This window comes from Danio aesculapii, chromosome 14 (assembly GCF_903798145.1).
Source record: "Danio aesculapii chromosome 14, fDanAes4.1, whole genome shotgun sequence".
NCBI lineage: Eukaryota > Metazoa > Chordata > Actinopteri > Cypriniformes > Danionidae > Danio > Danio aesculapii.
In genome coordinates, this window is record NC_079448.1 from 38,394,378 (window position 1) to 38,413,992 (window position 19,615).

General features: G+C 35.3%; 1 protein-coding gene across 1 annotated transcript in view; it reads right to left on the bottom strand.

Annotated features, from left to right (window-relative positions):
* egf (epidermal growth factor) overlaps positions 1–18,457 on the bottom strand; it is a 44,472-nt gene extending 26,015 nt beyond the window's left edge. Inside the window, 8 exon segments of the mRNA XM_056472176.1 lie at positions 5,955–6,077; positions 6,164–6,277; positions 9,014–9,035; positions 9,038–9,233; positions 9,587–9,814; positions 11,697–11,878; positions 12,161–12,360; positions 17,976–18,457. Coding sequence (XP_056328151.1) covers positions 5,955–6,077; positions 6,164–6,277; positions 9,014–9,035; positions 9,038–9,233; positions 9,587–9,814; positions 11,697–11,878; positions 12,161–12,360; positions 17,976–18,117 — 1,207 coding nt within the window. The 5' untranslated portion in view covers positions 18,118–18,457.
* Between the last annotated feature and the right edge of the window lie 1,158 nt (positions 18,458–19,615).

Below are 19,615 nucleotides of genomic sequence, written 5' to 3' on the forward strand. Positions count from 1 at the left end.
GGTCTCGGAGTGAAGCATTAGTTAGGATTACATCACATTTTACTCTCGAATTCATCTTAAAAGAATAATTTTGTTGTGTACATTTACATGTTTTGTGCATTATTTGCATTATTTTTAGAAATATAATAAATATATGTAATGAAGCTTAAAAAATTAGACCTTCAACATTATTTATGAAAGGCTATACACTGATTTTATAGGAAGGACTCAGTATGTTTTTGACAGCAACATCAAATGCATCTGATGTTTACACATGCTCCTAATAACCTCTCTTCAATTATATATGACACAAGAAACAAACTAGTTTAGGGTAATGCTGAAAGACTATGGTGCACTGTAATGTCAAAGTAGGGCTGTCACTGTCCCAAAATTTCAGTGTTTGGTACAGTCAAAGTGTCATACAAAAAAGTGTTTAATTATTTAACTATATGCTCACATAGCCAGATCTGTTGAGTCTTAAATAAAATACTTTATAATAAAACTCTCATATTAGTGTAATTTGAATAACCTCATCTGTTGACATGATGCTGGTGAATTACAGAGCTTCTGCAAATATGTCCAAACCACTGTGATCAGATGCTTTCTTAACTGCCGTTTTCTCATTGCTGTCATTTAATTGTGTTATTGAGAGGAAAGAAGGCTGTACATGTTTATATGTTCATCTAAATGTCATTCTCAGCAAAGTTGGTGGCATTTGCTTTGCTTTTAAACAAATATAACTGCTGTAAGTATATCTGGGCTGTGAATCACATTCAGTCTCTCATATGTTATGTGTGCAAGCATGAGCAATAAGTGTTGGCTGCAGTTCATGCAATACACACTGGTGACACTAATTACAAAGCAACCATGATTTCTGCAATGCAGAAAATAAAGGGTGTAAAATGGAATTAGTTAATTAGATAGTTCTTAAATACTGTAGGTACAGTACACCTAAAGTAAAGATAAAAACGTTTTAGTTTCAACAACAAATTTATTTTAAGTTACAGTGTTTCCTCTAGGATTTTTTCCAGCTGTGATGTTCCTTTCACACAGATCTTCCAAGTACCTATGGTGTTTTGTCATATTCCACGACAAGAATTCATTCATGTAATACAAGCATGCGAAACTCTTCGCTTGCACACCGATTTCCTCTTTTCGTGGACAAAACTTCTTGCACGCCCTCAAATATACGCTGCTCAAGCGCAAATTTTCTTGTGCGCTCTCAAAAAAACGCTGCTGAAGTGCGATTTAGTGCGTTTATGTAACGAGTGTGTCTCCAACATTTATTAGATTTGCTAGGAATATTTATGAATGTCTCCGATAGACCTGCAGAACTGCATTGATGCATCCTGAAGTAAAGTAAAACGGCTATAAACTCCAGCAAGATAAAGTCATTGTATGCAGAACCATAGACCTTTATCTATAAAGTATAATTATGGAAACTGTGTTCATCATAACTGAAAGCTACGTGCATCACGCTGCCCTGTCAATCAGTCAGCATGTAACCTCAGTGGCTAGTGGTTAGCACTTTCGCCTTACTGCAAGAAAGTCGCTGGTTCAAATCCCAGCTGGGCCAGTTGGCATGTCTGTGTGGAGTCTGCACGCTTTCCCTGTGTTCACGTGTTTTCTCTGGGTGCTCCGGTTTCCCCCACAATCCAAAGACATGTACTATAAGTGAATTGAATGAACTAAATTGGCTGTAGTGTATGAGTGTGTGTGTGAATGCGAGAGTGTGTGGATTCTTTCCAGTACTGGGTTGTGGCTGGAGGGCATCCGCTGCCTAAAACATATGCTGGAATAGTTGGAAGTTCAATCCACCGTGGCGACCTCTGGTAAATCAGACTAAGCCGCATGAAAATTAATGAATAAGTAAAGTATTCATTGTATCGCATATGACTGCACAATGTACATCTTGTAGTAACAATAATGTATTTTAAGGGCGTTCTTCTATATTTTAAAGGTAAAAATATATTTTTTGATAAATTATGGAATCTGGAAATCTGTAAAAACAAAAATGAAAACTAAATAGACTTGAATTAATTGTACACAAACCAATTTATTCATTACTCATTATCAAAAATAAATAATAAGCTATTGCATAATTTATTTTATGATTATCTGTCTTCCTTTCTACTTATATCCCCATCACGAATCATTTTGACAGTCAGAAAACATGACGACAAACTTGATTGCGTGTGTGTGTGTAAGTGTCTCCAGGTGTGAGAACTGTAGCGAGGGTTAATCTCGCTGTTGCTTTGCTCTTGACCTGCTTAGCCAGGCAAAGCTGCTGACTAAATATGTTCCTTATTACTGATGTCACCTCATTATCTTATCGCGCTGCGCTGTCTGCCTCTGCCTCACTGCACAAATACACCACAAACAATGGAGTCTGTCTCTTTCTAGCATTTTTCTTTAAAGGAGACATTTATGCCCTTGGTCATAAGATTTTAAATAAATTTAACATTTTAATCTTAAAAAAGTTTCAGTTTAAAATATACCACTGGTTATTTATTATAGCTTGTTGAGTTTACACCATTTGGGAATGTTTGTGTGTGGCCCTTTAAATGCAAATGAGCTGCTTTCCAAAAGAGGGCAGAGACTTTACACACTGTTCTGACACTTCAGAAACAACAAACAAGAGAATCTTACACAGACAAAATGGCAGGAATTACCAACATCAGAGTGCAGCATTACATTCAAAACAATGATAAACAATGATAAAGGAGAAGAGGTGACCACTTCTAGATTGCAGAAAAAATTTCAGATTTCTTGCTAACTAAAATAACTGACTTTACAGCATCTTTTCTCAAAATTTTTATTATTTAAAATATTATTTAATTAATAAATGATATGTATATGCATTCTAGTCTATACCAGTCTTATATACTATTATGTAAATATATTTCCTTTGCATTCTCCAAAGTTTTTAGTGCAATTTGATATGCTTTTTTTCTACAGCACATTGTGTTCTGCGTCCTGATTATTGCATTGTGTTCTGTGTCCTGATTAGTGCATTGTGTTCTGCGTCCTGATTGGCTGTAGACCATTGTCAATCAATCTCCTCCGTGCCATGTCTCATGTACAGTACAGAATGCATTCAGCTTGCCAAATGTGCATCTTTGATTGCTAGCAGTGTGACTCTGAAGTGCTGTACTGTATGTGTGGAAGTTTTCTCCCCATAATGTCGACAAAATACTCTGCACCAAAGGCACCTGCGGTAACGTGCAAAAGGCAGAGGAAGATGCTAACCATCACACAAAAAGTTAGACTTCTGCACATGCTAAGGGTAGAAGTTACATGAATATAGGGCGCCAACACAGAATAAATAAATGAAGATCGAATGGTTTTAAGAGAGAGAAAACTGTGAAAATGTTAATGGCTGTCTGAGAAAAGTGTATAAAGTGTGTAGTGAGGGGATTTACAGCCTTAAAACATCTATGTTAATTGTAAAAAATAAAGCTGACTACTTCGTGGATTTTGTCTATTATGGGTTATTTTTAAAACATAACTCACATGAATAACAAGGGATCACTGTATATCAGATTGGACCATTAAAAGCCTGACTTAGAAAAAAAATTGCTCTGATTTTCATTTAGTATATAATTTTAGTCTGTCATGTTTAGTCCTGATTGAAATTAAACAAAGCTTTAAAAGTAAATACTAAGTTGCCTGTGTTGTTTGACAGCTATTTAAACAATTTGATGGAAATTATGCCACTCAGAGCATGTGTGTGTGTGTGTGTGAGAGAGAGTACGCTTATGGTGACATCTGTGGCATGAGTTAAAAGTTTTGTGATTGATACAGCACACACATAACCTACGCAGTTTAAACAGGCTTGGCTGAATGCGCATTGCGATAATGCCACATGAGTGGGCCACACAATGGACGCAGCATGCAGCACCTTACCTAAAAGCAAGATTTATTTACTTTCGCCTTTCTCAGATATCTGGTTTAAGTAACATATTTTCTGATGCACTCTCTGTTTGCCCATGAGTGTGCACTCACTTGTTATCAGGAGGCCTCGATATACTGCAAATAAAATCAAAAAAAGAATTGAAATGTTGTCATTTGGAAATAAATCTGGCAAAAATTACGTTCACTTTGATTTCATCTTTCGGATAAGACGTTAAACCGTGGTCCTGACTCTCTGTGGTCATTAGAAATCCCATGGCACTTCTTGTAAAGAGTAGGGGTGTAACCCAGGTGTCCTGGGCAATTTTCCTCTGTTGGTCCTTACTGATCATGGCCTTCCAATCATCCTCATCCACCGAATTGGCTCTATCACTGTCTCTCCACTACCCGTATAGCTGGTGTGTGGTGAGCACACTGGCGCCGTTGTCCTGTGGCTGCCGTCACATCATCCGTCACACTAGTGGTGGTGTAGAGAGAACCCCCTCATGATTGTGAAGCATTTTTGGATGTATGGCCATACACAATAAATGTGCTATATAAATACACATTACATTACATTTAGTTTCGGCAATTCGAAACAGCTCACCAAAGCGAACTTTGTGGGGAAGTTCACTATGGTCCTAAACACAGGGTTCATACACATTTTTACTACAAAAATTCCATGACTTTTCCATGGTTTTTCCAAGACTTTCAAGTAAATTTCATGACCTAATGTTTCATGCAATGTCTACATATGCGTGCTAAAAGAAAAACAATGCATGTTGAAATTTATTACAGCATATCGTAAAACACTCAACAATCTATTTCAATTTATATTTATATCTATGTAAAATTTATTTAGATAATGTTTACACCGCACTAATAATGTGAGAGTATGTGATTGGCCAAGGACAGAAAATAAGTAAATAACCCATATTCAAGTATACAGATATCTGTTTTTCCAAAACTTTTCCAGGCCTGGAAAATGTCATGTTAAAATTTCATGACTTTTCCAGGTTTTCCATGACCGTATGAACCCTGTAAACACCTTTGAGCGGCCGTTGGTGCGTGGCAATTACACAATAAGTGGGCGTGTCCTGGAACTCTGCCTTCTTTGACGTGCTTTGCATCCACACAGTTAAGAGTCAGACAGGAATTCAACACAATAACACTAAGTTAGCAACATGAATAGACTGGAGGGGCGAGTAGCAGAGCTGTATCCACACCTGTACTATGACGCACTGAGAGATGTTCAAGAGTCACACACTGGTTGATAAGTACAACCGCATAGTTTGATAAAGTTCTCAACATGATTCCATTCAGTCCATGACGAACAGCATGCCGCAGTGGTGCTTCTCATTGGAGAAGGCTGTTTGCCTCATATTAAACTATTGTCTCACTATTGTTTGTTATTGTCTCACAGTTGCCATTGTTGTTGTGTTTAGGAGTACGTTTATAATCCTGAGTACTGCCACTTTGTGGTGTCGGAAGGTTAGAAAACAGTATGCTATCACTCCGCTGTTTTGAACTTCTTTTTGGCCTCAAATAATAATAATAATAATAATTTTTAAGTATACTGCAGCCTTAAGTTCACCTTGTGTAATATACTGAGTCCTCAGTCGCACGGATGTAAGAAGTCTATGGAGGCTTTTATGTTGATTGGTTCATCCAACAACAGAACATTTGTAATGCTTTTTTTGGTCTTGCACAGACATTTTGAATCTCCAGCTGCTACAGAGAGTAAACAGAAATTGCAGATCTGTGTGTGTAAATGTCCAAATTAAGCACTACTAATATATAATAACATCCCCTTTTTACATCATTAGTGGAGAGAAATCTAAACAGCTCATTTTTCCTCATGCTTGCAGAGAAAGGCTTACCAAAACAAAGTTACTGGCTTGTCCTTTTTAATTTTTTTCTGGGTTAATAGATGCAGGGACCCAATTAGAGCACTTAAAGATGAAATAAGTTATATATGATATGTCCCCATTTATAATGATTTATTTCTCTCGCTGACCCATGACTTCTGTTTGTATGCCGAAGCGCTAGTGTTTCATAATTCATTCCATTTTCTTCAGTCCTACCTTGGCAGGTCTTTAAATCGGGCAGTAACAGGTAACCCTCAGGACAGGTGCAGAAGTAAGAGCCCGGAACGTTCTCGCATCCCAGAGAGCAGCCGTGATTCCATAGGGAACATTCATTGATATCTTAAATACAATGAGAGGTTTGAACAAATGAATATGAAAGCTATGGATTTTTACACTGTGACTTAAATGAGAAACTGAGACTGCACCTTCACAGATGTTTCCATGTTTACTGAGGGCAAAACCATCCTTGCAGCGGCAGAGACCAGTGTCAGTGTGACTGGAGCACACTTTCACACACTCTCCTGTGTGTCGACTGCAGCCTGAACAATAGCAAACAGCATCTCATCCCATGCACAATACTGTGATGCACAATAATCTTGATCTATTTTTTTGATATTTAAGATAACTGACTTATTATTACAGTTTGGCACAATCTGATCATGGAGAGAAGAGTGAAATGTTTAGATAAAAAATAATAATTGTTGTAAATTGTTAGAATAATTGTTTGATTATATATTTTTAGATATTTTGAATGTAAATACTCTGTAATTAAAGCAATTAATTACAGTTTTAATATAATACATTAGGGAGCTACAAGTATTATTCTAAATTATTATTATAGCTAAATAAAAATGTTAATTATTATTTCTTTTTAATTACATTTTTATTTTTCATTTGTCAGATGAGTGAGGGATTATTAAATTTTTAAAGCGAACCTATAGTGAAAATTCTACTTTTCAAGCTGTTTGGACAGACATATGTGTAGGTATAGTGCACAGCCGGCAGCTAGCTCTCTGCAACTTTCACATGGTCGCCCACTGAAGCTAAGCAGGGCTGCGCCCGGTCAGTACCTGGATGGGAAACCACTTGGGAAAGCTCGGTTGCTGCCGGAAGTGGTGTTAGTGAGGGCAGCAGGGGTCTGTGTGCGTCCTAATGCCCCAGTATAGTGAAGGGGACTCTATACTGCTCAGTGAGCACCATCTTTCAGATCAGACGTTAAACCGAGGTCCTGGCACTCTGTGGTCATTAAAAATCCCAGGATGTCCTCCGAGAAAGAGTAGGGGTTTAACCCCGGCATCCTGGCCAAATCTGCCCACTGGCCTCTGTCTGTCATGACCTCCTAATTATTCCCATATTATAATTGGCTTAATCACTCTGTCTCCTCTCCATCAATCAGCTGGTGTGTGGTGTGCGGTCTGGCGGAAAATGGCTGCCATCGCGTCATCCAGTTGGATGCTGCGCACTGGTGGTGGATGATGAGATTCCCCCCTATGTGTAAAGCGCTTTGAGTGCCCAGTAAAGCGCTATATAAATGTAAGGTATTATTATTATTTATTATTATTATTATATTGGGGTGATATAAACACACCCAGTCCTTTTTTTTGTGGACCAATTGGAGCGGTTTTGAGATCGACCGCAACTTGACGTGGGAGTGTATTAATATTGATTGACAGGCACGCATTACCATATCCTCATTTTGTAGTTTTTACGTCCGCCATTTTCAGCGTGTGAGTCAAAGCGATGTCAGCAAAGGAACACCCCTGCTCTATTTTTAGATGTAAGGCTCATTGGCTCAACACAAGATCAACATTTACCACATCATCGCTTTCATCGGCGCCATTGTTTGTAACTTTAGGTGGGTTTGCAAACATGTGTACTTTTCATTGCGTCTTCCTTAAACTTCAGCCGTTTCTCGCAGTCACAGAAGCTCCCTTTCGTTGCCTCACGTGCGCGTCCCTCCAATGGAAAAATAACGAACTTGACTTGAGCAGGTCGCACACCAGAAGCGCCGCTCTGCGACACACCACGCAACGCCATGCATTTTAGAATTCTAACCATAGGTTTCTATCAGGGTACACACACCGGCGCTGCAAGTCGCCGGCAGTCCTCGGCGCCCAGCCACGATTTAGGACACTTTTTATATTTCTGCCACACCAAAGAGCACCATCTGAACAGTTTCATTTTAAATAGCATGCGAATGTGCATGTCTGGTGTGCCTTGTCGGGGCTCTGAGTGGCGCATCTGGTGTGTGAAACCTTTTAGTTATAGCCTCAGACAAAGTTAATTCAGTGTGCATGGTTATTAGTCTCGGTGTACAAGCTCAGAACTTTAAACTAGCACACAGTTGGCTGTAAAACTATACAAAGACACAGATGATTTTGTAGTCTCTGCTTGGTCTGTGTCCGCGTCGTACATGTACAGCTGAATGCTGGTCCTCTCACTCATTTTGCTTCTCTTTGTCTGCCTGTCTGTTGCCATACATAAAACGGGGGAACTCTTGGCTCTGCCCTCTTGTTAAGTTGGGCAGAAAGTCGAAACAAATTTTCCTGTGAAGCAACACACCCCTAAAACAGCGAGCTGTGTACACGCCCCCAAAATGACACTTTTTAACACATTATAATAAAAAAATCTGAATTGTGTTTTGAACTGAACCTAAACTGGCACACGCAGAACCATAATATTAATATTAAATCTTAAAAAAGGGGTAAACTATGTGCCCTTTAATGCAGAATTTAAATATTTAGTAGTAATTGAAATTGGATTTTTTTATGTTTGTTTACATATTTTGGATGAAAATAATTGCAATTTTTAGTATGTAATATTCATTTGAGTTTTGCTTGTTTGTTTATTGCCAAATCAACAACTTATGGCTATTTTAAATATACATTTATATTTTTTGTAAATAATTAATTAATAAATAACTCTAAAAATAATCATTTGACTGTAATTATTCCAGAATACTTCAAAAAATGATTTAAAATCATTTTAATAATTTAATTGCAATCAATATAAAAAAGGCTAATATATAAAAATATTATAAAAATGTATCAGCTAATTGATTTTTTTATAGATACTATATTAGCAGTGGAGGCTTAATTAAACAAGGCCAATGAAGATTTACACTGCTGTCATTTAATGCTCACTGTAAGTAAATTATTACATGAATGACAAAGATATAGATAGTAGAAGAGTGAAATAATATGAGCACCATAAATAACTGATACAAATTATTAAAAATACCTATTCAAGGTATTATGCATAATCATATCACTAACCTGGAGTAAAAGGAGTTGAAGTTTCCACTGGCTGATTACTGATACTGGCTGATTGATGGGATGTACCACTTTAACATCAGCAGGGGCTTGTGGCATCCTTTCAGAACTGACATTTTCCTGTCGACCCCCTGTGTGCTTGTTCACTCGCGTTATAGTTTTTGACATTGAGTCCGACAGATACACATAATCCAAAAAAATCGTCATTCTTGGAGATTGAGATCTAAAAGTAGAGCGCAGAGGACATTTAATTCACAAAAACACTTCCATCTTCACATTTAAAGGATAATGACAATGATAATAGACAGTACAAATATAAAACAGGCACGAAATATTGCTTAAAATTTGCTGTTTAAAATTGATTGTATCCGTAGATAGGATTCTAAATTTAAATGAATAATTTTTACATTAAGATAACCATTATTTAATACTTAAATTAAAAATAACATTCATGACCGTAATACTTGACTCTGATTGGTCAATCATCACATTCTAAATTCTAAACATTTTTGCATAATTTTTAATTACGTAAACATTTTTGCATTTCTGCATATGATTTAAAGATCTCTGTTATACCTGAATTGCTGATTAAAGACGTTGATAATGTTTCCATCATAGTTGCAGGAGCCCATCGCAGTGTGTTCTCCTTGGCCTTGCTGAACCCAGAAAAGTCTCCTGTCCCGGTGGTCAACAGCCAGAACCTTGAGTCTGACCGCTACCTTCAGCACTGTGCTCATCTTTTCGCCTGTCATGTCTGATCGCTGGATGCTGGGAGTCTTCCCATCTGACAACCAGAAAATATATCTGGAAAAAAGTTCATTCATCACTGTTACTGTAAAATTACTCGCCAAGATTTTAAAGGATTCATTTCGAGAAAATATTTCCTTGCACAACAATGGAATCAAAACAAATGTAAAAAGAATATTAATTGTACTATATTACATATAGATATAAGCATTATTGTGTATTAAATATAATACATATTATCTTGGTACAATATTTAAACCTAATTAGAGTTCCAGCAGAATTCAGAAGCTGTTGCTAAGAACGTGCATCAGAGAATGCATGTTCTTAGAAAACTGAACTCTTTCTGTGTAGAAAAACGCATACTGAGAACATTTTATACCACCTATATCGAGAGTTTATTAAGCTTTTCCTTTTTATGCTGGTTCTCTTCACTTTCCGTTAGAGAGAAAAATCGACTGCAAAATTTAGTCAAGACTTGCTCCAAGATTATTGGTTTACCTCTGAGGAGTCTAGCAGAGTTACATGAACAGCAAGTATTAAGGAAAACTCAAAGTGTGATAAGAGACGACTCCCATCCTCTGAAGCCTTTTTTTGTTCTGTTGCCCTCTGGAAGAAGGTTAAGAAGCATTAAATGCTCTTCCAACAGATATAAATTTACATTTGTCCCAGAGGCAGTAAGGCTTTACAACATTACATTTTAGCAAGTTTTAAATTTACATTTCTAATATATGTGTTTTACCTAGGTTTTTTTTTTTTTCAACTATTTATAAAGTTATACATGAAGCATGCTGGATTTTTTTTTTTTTTTTAACACTGTTTGTAAGTGATTTGTCTCCTTATGTGTTTGTTGAATCATGAAAAGCTATTACCCTAATCTAATTGCCCCTGGTAGGATTAATAAAGTTGTTAAACCTTAAACCTTAAATATAAACTTAAAGACACATATGTTGTGTGTATTTATGTGTCTGTGTGTTGTGAATGTATACGTATGTATATATACCCAGTTAATAGAAATGCATTTATTTGAAATAGAAAGCTTTTTAATATTATAAATATCTGCACTGTTATTTACTGTACACTTTATTTCAATATTCTTATTTCAATATTTCTTGCTGAATAAGTAAATAAGTAAAACAAGCCCATTAAAACTGACCAAAAACATGTAAAACTGAGTACAGATGTTTGTTTTCTACACTGAAAAAAAAATTCACTACTTTTTTTAAGGTAACAGTTTATATTGGCTGAATTAAACAAACAAATAAAATTTTGTGATGATCCCTCAAGGAATATATCCTAACACTGATATATTTATACTAAAACTAAAGTGGCTGCTGTTTAAACTCAAGCTTGATTTTCTCTTCACAGACCAGTGCAGTCTGAGCAGTGTTCATCTATCTTGTGCTGTTTGAGACACTCGGTCAGATCTACACTTATGTGTCAGCCATGTTCGAAGAATGTGACCATCTGAAAGCTCCAGCATTTATAGCTAGAGAGCAAACTAGGAGTGGAGTAACACACTCATGAGAAGAACTGTGAAAATGACAAAGCCTTTAGTCATCCTGATTCCACCTTACACTCAACAAACTGAGAGAACAGAGTAAAAAATGTCAAACATGTTGTTGTGGGTTACACGTCTGACCTACTGCACCACAGGCCATGTCTCAAAGTGATGACAACTCTTTTTTTATTGCCAGCATTGAAGTCCATGTACTTTGATGTAGACATCTTTATTATAACTTTTTTCTACATTTGTTATATTTTATAGATGTCCTAAAATATATATATTTTATTCAAAACTAAGCATATAAAATCCAGAGAATTTTCAAGTGGTCTTCTATTATTATTATTATTATTATTTTTTTTTTTTTTTAGTTCCAAATTAAATGAAGGCTTGCAAATTGCATTTTTTCTTTTTCTTAAAGATTTAAATTACCCTTACCTTTCATTTGGATCAACAACAACACCTCTGGGCTGAGACAGATTTCTCAAGACAACCCTGTCGTTCCTGCCATCTGTGTCCATTCTCTGTATTGTTCCTTCATCTGCATTGCTCCAGAGGACTGAGTTTTCAATCCAGTCCACAGCCAGACCAGTGATTCCCTTCACTGAGGACAGAAGCTTCTGGAAGAAGGACAGAGAAACTGCATTAAGGGGCTCTAAACTTTAAATAAAGCTCTTTTAAACACAATCTACCATATTAGCCTACCTTGGACCTATTATACACTTGTTCTCCCATATGAGAACAAAATATTTGAAAGAAAGGGTGTGGTCTTAAAATGAAGCATAAATGATGCAAATTAAACACCAGCAGGGGTCATCATACTTCATTAAAAACAAAAATATTGAATACATGCATACACACATACACACTCACACACATACGTAACACAAGTAGATATGTACCTGTCTTCTTGTTCCATCCAGTCCTGCTCTGCTGACTTGTCCCTTTTGGGTGTCCGCCCAAAACATCGTCCACTCGCTTAAGTGAAGGTCCAACAATATGGACCTTCCCACCCTGGAAATGATTCTTCTCCGGTCCCCTCCGTCGAGGTTCATTCTCTGAATGCTATTTCCGATTCCGAGTAATAGATATGGCTCAGGTTCTTAAAAAATAATAATGATAATCTTTGATAAACTGTCAAATAGACAAAAAACTCAATTCAAATCAAACTGATTCTTAAAAACAACTTTAATTAAACTGCATTCCAAAAATTAATGAAAATATAGTTGAGCTGACTACTTATTAGACCATAAAACACGGTAGGCTATTTGACAAACCAGCTTTACAGACAATATTTTATTTTTCCTGGAGTACGATTTCTGTCAGCCAGTCACAAAGTCCTTTAAATTGTGGGCGTGGTTGCTAACACTTGATTGGTTGGTTGATAGAAACGTTGTTTCGGAAAATAAAACATAAAATTAGACTCCAAATTATTAGCCCCTTTAAGCTATATTTTTTGTTGGATAGTCTACAGAGCAAACCATCATTATACAATATCTTGCCTAATAATCCTAACCTGCCTAGTTAACCTAATTAACCTAGTTAAGCCTTTAAATGTCTATAAAATAATTATTTTTGTTGTTCCAAATATAATGATTATGTAATAGTAAATATGAAGAGTTCAGATGCAAAAACCTTGTATCATCTAAAATTTCCATCAAAAATGAACGTTTTTCTCAGCCTCCTTTGTTTATGTTGAGATATTTTACTGTAAAGACCAAGGACTTATTCTTTGTCATAAAAGTGATGTTACTGAACATACACACAGGAGACTGATAAGAATACTAATTTTAGAGGAAAATTTGAGACGGCATTTAGAGGTTTTTGCATCTAAACTCTTCATATAATTATTATATTACCATACTAATTATATCTTTTTACATTTTTCGTAGAAAGTGAGAGAATTAGAATTCATAATTCTTTTTTTAAATATATTTTGATTTGTGTTTTTGTTATATTGAACACATATTAATCATAACTTCTACTTTTATTTTCAGATGTTCATCTGCAATTTTAAAGTTTGGATGCAAAAACCTCTAAAAGCCATTTGATATTTTCTTCTAAAATCTGCATTTTCTCTGACTTCTGTGTGTAGGCTCAGTCATTTCAGAAGAAGTGCAATACTTTTATAGTTACAAATAAGCTTTTTCATTGCCTTTCAAGTGAAATAACTAAACAACCATAGGAGGCTGAGAAAAATGCTCATTTTAGGAAAACATTTCAGATGGCATTAAGAGGTTTTTGCATCTGAACTCTTCAGTTATTAAAAAAGGTTTGATGTTCATAAACATTGTGTGTTTGTGGCAATGCAATAAACAGATTTCAGCAGAAATGTTATACTTATAAAATGTTCATTCTGAAGTATTAAATATTTAACTGAATCTCACACTTTGTAAGTTCTCTAATTTCATATAATAGAAGAAGTGCAATACATTGTTTTGAGGAAGAAAGCTTTACGCTGATTTAATTGCATGGCAGAGGCTGTATTCACAAAATGAAATCAAATAGCATTAACATGAAACCTCCATGAAACCTGATGGTGAGACCCTAAACCAATGCTGTTTGATAAACGAGTCCTGTCAGCTAACAAATGCATTCTTCCATGCTCATAAAATTGCTAATTATTTTCCCTTTTTGCCCTAGCCGTGTTATCAGCTATAATGTCACTGGCGATGTGAATTGGTGTGGCTTTGTGACGGGTCTTTTCATGCTTTAATGGGGAGAGACTCACACATCCATCTCACAGATGCCTGGAGAACTAAAGCAACTGTATCCTAGCAACGCACACACACCATTGTGAAGCATTACATGAACACACAGACATGTTGCTTGGGTGAGATGAGAAAAATAATGAAAAATATGGAGATGCACGATCAATGGACATTAATTACCAACAGCATTTATGAGTATGTTACAGTAATATATGATAACATTACATCTTTTTTTATTCATATTCAAAATACTCTGTCATGTAATAGTTATTTAAGAGAATTATATTCATCTGCATATTCAGTAAATGTTATGATTATGATTCATGATATGAGGGTCAAATTATTTTTCTTACCAGCAAAACTAATGTGTAGTTCTTATAATTTTTTGTCTCTTAATAAGATCTTATCTCTTAATAGACATCAAATGACCATCTTTTTAAATAGCAATTTGCCCTAAACATGTTCAAAGTTCATGTGCTCATCATCGTATTGCTAAAATTCATGGCTTTGGGAAACATTTTTTTTTAAAGCTTTTTCCTGTCCATTAAATTGAACAGTAAATGTGACTACTGAGCCTGCAATGAGCATGTACATTTTGATAAGTTTTGCAAATCTTCTCTTTTCATATATCTTAAATCTCATTCGAGGTTTTTGAGCTTATAGATGTAAACATGTTATCTCAGTTTTGGATTTTAAGAGTTCCCTGATCAATATTAGAGCAACTGAGAAATTCTGTTATAGATTTTTGAGACAGTTTTAGTGTGTGTCGCCAGGGATGGACAGTATTGATGATTAAAATAAAAAAATTGATTGATTAAAAACAGTATTTTGTAATTTGTATTTGACAGGACTGATGAACATGGCTTAATATTTTGTATCAAGATACTTTAGAGTCTTGTATTTTTGTATTTCAAATCCTTTTAAGAAATCTACATTAATCTACATCATATAAATGCACCCTCTGATTGGTGTTTCGGATGATATTGACTCCTCCATTTAAATTTATACTGTACAAATAATAGTAGTTTTGGATGGATTGCTGATGCCAAACGTTTGTCGTTAAAACAAACAACATAAAAGTAAGTCCTAAAGTGGCGATTCCTACAATACTTCATTGGCTGTTTCAAATGCCAGTAGTTGATCAGTAGGTCCACTGCATAGTTAAGGAAGAGGAAATATGTAAGCCTTAAGATGTCACAACATATGAAACACAAATATTTAATAATCAAAAACTCCTAATACAGTTTTTTACATTGAGTATTGAAGAGTTCAATAGCAAAACAAATAGATTTCTGAAAAACTCTGTAAACAAACAATTTAAATTAACTCTTTATTTAAAACCCTGTTAAAATATTAAGAGGCTGACTAATTATTGTACAGAGATGATGGCAATTATACTGGCCACATTCGCTATCAAAGATTGTTTACTCACTAAGTCAGTTTAATGGGGAAGGGATTGATCTAATAGGTCTGATAATGGAAGATTAGTAAAGAAATGCTCCTTTGTAAAAGTATTTTGTAGTAATTTTAAAATACAAAATACTGTATTTTATTTTGCTATATTTTTTTTATGTATTTTATACTCCTAAAATTAAGGTATTTAGTATTTTATTTTTAAAATACGTTTCTTTTTGCCCAAATCTGTGCGTGTCTGTGTGTGTTCTAGTTTTACGTGGTTAACAAGTGTACAATTAAAATGTTAGCTGATAAATCAGAGGCCATGCCAATTTCAGGAACATGCTTCTCATCCTCAGTTAGTACATTTGAATTTAAATGGATGCTAAAAGAAATTAGATACCTGGGTATTTAACTGAGCCCAAATTTAGAGGACATACTAAACTTAAATATGGCGCCTTTATTGCAAAGAATACAGGCAAAATTGGACAGCTGGAAAAAACTCACCCTAACTTTATGGGGAAAGATAAATTTAATTAAGATGGTCATAGTACCTCAGTTTAATTATATGTCAGGAATGGTCCCTTTGACTATGCATATTCAAATAAATAAAAAGGTTAATACTCTGATTGAGAATTTTTTATGGGAAGGTAAAAACCTAGAATTGGGATTAATAAAGTATTTCTACCCAGAGAAAAAAAAAAAGGGGGGGGGGGGGTGGTTAGCATTATAAAATGTAAAACTTTAGAAAATAGCATTTAAAAAGGACAAAACTTGCAAAGCATTGGGGGGGAAGAGAATTTGGATACTGAAATAGACTGGGTATTAATAGAAAGGCAACTCACCTTCCCCTTCCGACCATTAGAGGCTCTATCACAAATTACAGATAGAAGCTTTAAAAACCAATGCAACCCAATACTGCTTTATTCTAAAGAAGTCTGGAAAATGGCTCATAAGAAATGCCAAATCTCTCACTTATCTCAATACTATTCCTCAATATGGAGTAATAACTTTGTCAAAATTGGAAAAAAGCCCTTATTTTGGGGTCGTTGGCTTAGAAGTGGTATACATACTTTAAATGATTTATTTAACAAAGGTAAACTAATATCTTTTGATGATTTGAAAAAAAAAGTTTAAATTAGAAGGAAAAGATCATTTTTGGAAATACTTACAAATCAGACACTGTTTTGAAACAAAGGTCCCCAAGTAACACAAAAGAAATATGTTGGAAAAATTGTACAAATTCCCAAAACAGCTTCAAAAAGTATCTACGTTTTACAAATATAGTTCAAAGATTAATGATAAAAACTGTGAAAATATAAGACTGATTTGGCAAAAAGATATCAGTAGTGATATAGATAAAGATACCTGGGATAGAATTCTTTCTCACAGTGGAAAATATATAAAAGAAGCAAGAGGTAAACTTATACAGTATAAGATGCTTGATAGGTATTATTACACTCCAGTGTGACTTTTTAGAATGGGATGCTTAGATGATAATAATTGCTGGAAATGTAAACAGGAGATTGGTACATCCTTTCATGCATTATGGCAATGTACAAAGATTCAAGCCTTTTGGGAATCTGTGTTAAGACAATTAGGTAGCTTTCTGGCATTTAATATCCCTCTCTCACCCAGGATATGCCTTTTAAGTGATAAAACTGAGGTTCCACATATTACAAATGATGAGTTCACCCTTATAACTATGGGCATTACTACAGCAGCACGTATAATACTGAGATTTTGGAGAGATATTCAATGCCCTACACTTAACTGATGGATGGAATCCATGATTGAGAATGTATCATATGAGAAAACAATGGCCAAAATGAATGGCGATTACAAGGAAATAGATTTATGAGAGATTTTCATTTCCTCACTTGAAATATGAATGTATCTATCCTGTTATGCTCTGTACTATTATTTTTAGTATTTTTATACTTTTGTTAGTGGTTGTAAAATTATTTATTTATTTTCTAAATTGATTAACAAATTTATAAATTGTGAAGAATTTGTACACATTTTATATATTTGTATGGTATTGTATGTTATATCAAGAAAAAAAACTAGAAAAAAAAGAAAATGTAAGCTGGTTTATGAGGACATGTCCTGTCCTCATAATTCAAAATGCTTAAAAATAGTACTATAATACTTAATAGGGGCTTTGGACATTTAGATTTTGCCACAGGTTGGGTTTAGTGGTAGAGGCAGGGAAAGGCCATTCAATAAGCTTTTTGTTTACCAACTATATCCAACTATTAATCCCCCTTGATTTTGGGAATAATTTACAGTTAGTTTGGGGATTGAGTTCAGGTGTGGATTACATTTTCGAACAGGAATGATGTTCCAGGATTAACATAGTACATTCATTCAATTCCTTCAGCTTAATCCCTTTATTCATCAGGGGTCACCACAGCGGAATGAACCGCCAACTTATCCAGCATATGTTTTACATAGAGGATGCACTTCCAGCTGCAACCCAGTACTGGGAAAGGATTAACATATAACATGAAATGAAATCCAGAATCGCACCCTACTTGGCAAAATCACACCCGTAAACACATTTAACATTACAATCCTCAACATTTAGGAAGACCTCAGATGCACTTACCCACACAGCTGAAGTTTCCAGCAGCCCAGGCTCGTCCACCCCAACATAAAGCCTCCTCGGCCGGGCCTGAAGCTCGTAGGGGGTCCATACTCACCATCCACAACCAGAATCCAAAATTGAGTGCTATCGTCCTCCAGCACATAATCCTATCTCAGTGTCCACAGGCCTCTCCTCTTAGGTATTTCCTCGATCGCTGCACCACACCATGCAACCATAACCCCCAAACATCTTACACACGCCACTCCAGCTGAATGAAAACCTGGGTGAAAAGACTCCAAAAAAAAAAGAAGCAGAAAAAAAAGAGGTGTCCTTTTGGTTTGGTTCAGACCCACACACACACACACACACAGAGTCTCAATCTCTCCTCTCCTTCTGCTCTCTAGCTGTTTTGGAAGCAAAGTATGAAATTCCTGACAGTCCCATGGTAAATTTGACACATGGTGAGAGCTCAAAAAAGAGCTTTCCCCGGTGTAGGACTTTGAGGCTGAACAAAAACGAGACTTTTACAATTTAAAAAGTCACCCTGAGTTCAACCTCCTGGTCTTTCTCTGTCTCTTTAGGTTTTTTTGTCTGTGTGTGTGCACGCTGTTCATGAGTAATGGGACGTTCCCTCACATAGAAGCTATTAAACTAGCGTTGTTGTGTCTGCATAGTCTCTGTGAGTGAATGGGGTTGGCGACGAAGGTGGGGCTTGTAATGTTTGCTATTAACCCCGCAGAACGCCGAATCTTATTATGCCAATGACTGTCATATTGTGGCAAGAATTAGAGGTATTGGTCTGGGAAAAATGCAGCAGTACAGAGACAATTGATTCAGTGTTGGTGGAGGAAATGCAGCACAATGTCAACTCTGATACACACTCACAGGATACGAAGCCACGCTCCACTAAGTGAATGAGCTGATATTTAAAGTTGATATACATGTTGAAATATATAAGAAAGCTGTTCCTTTATGGGATGGCTTTTATAGCAACTTTTTTTGCTCTGAGTTTGGGGTTTGTATCTCAGAATTCTGAATTTGTTATCAGAGTTAGCATGTTGAAATGTTGACTTGTACATTAACAGTTTAGAATTAGTGAGTTTAGAAGTCATGATTGCATTTTTGCTCAGAATTGCAAGATATAAACTCTGACTTTTTCATTTCAGTTTAAAGTTTGCATTTCACAATTTTGATTTATAAACTCATAATTGTAAGTTTATATCTTGTAATTCTGAGAAAGAATGAACTGTATGATATAAACTTAAAGATTTTTTAAAGAAATTAAGTCAGACTTGTCAGGAAAATATATATAAATATAGAAAAAAATCAGAGGGGAAAATAAATGCAACATGTACACTCAGAATAGATATAAACTTTTTTTCTTTACAATTCCAAGTTGATATCACCCAATTAGTTTTTTAAAAAGAGTTTATATCTTACAATTCAAATTTATTTTTCATTATATATTATATCATTTTATTAATTCATTTATTTTTCCATCCTGAGACAGAAACGGCCTTCCACAGAATAAAAAAAAAGATGCTTTATTGCATTTCTGACCTTAAGATCTACATAATCTTCATAATAATTAATTTACACTAGGTTTAAATGTTTAGGGTCATGTTTGGTATTACAAATGGTATTAAAGTGAGAATGTCATC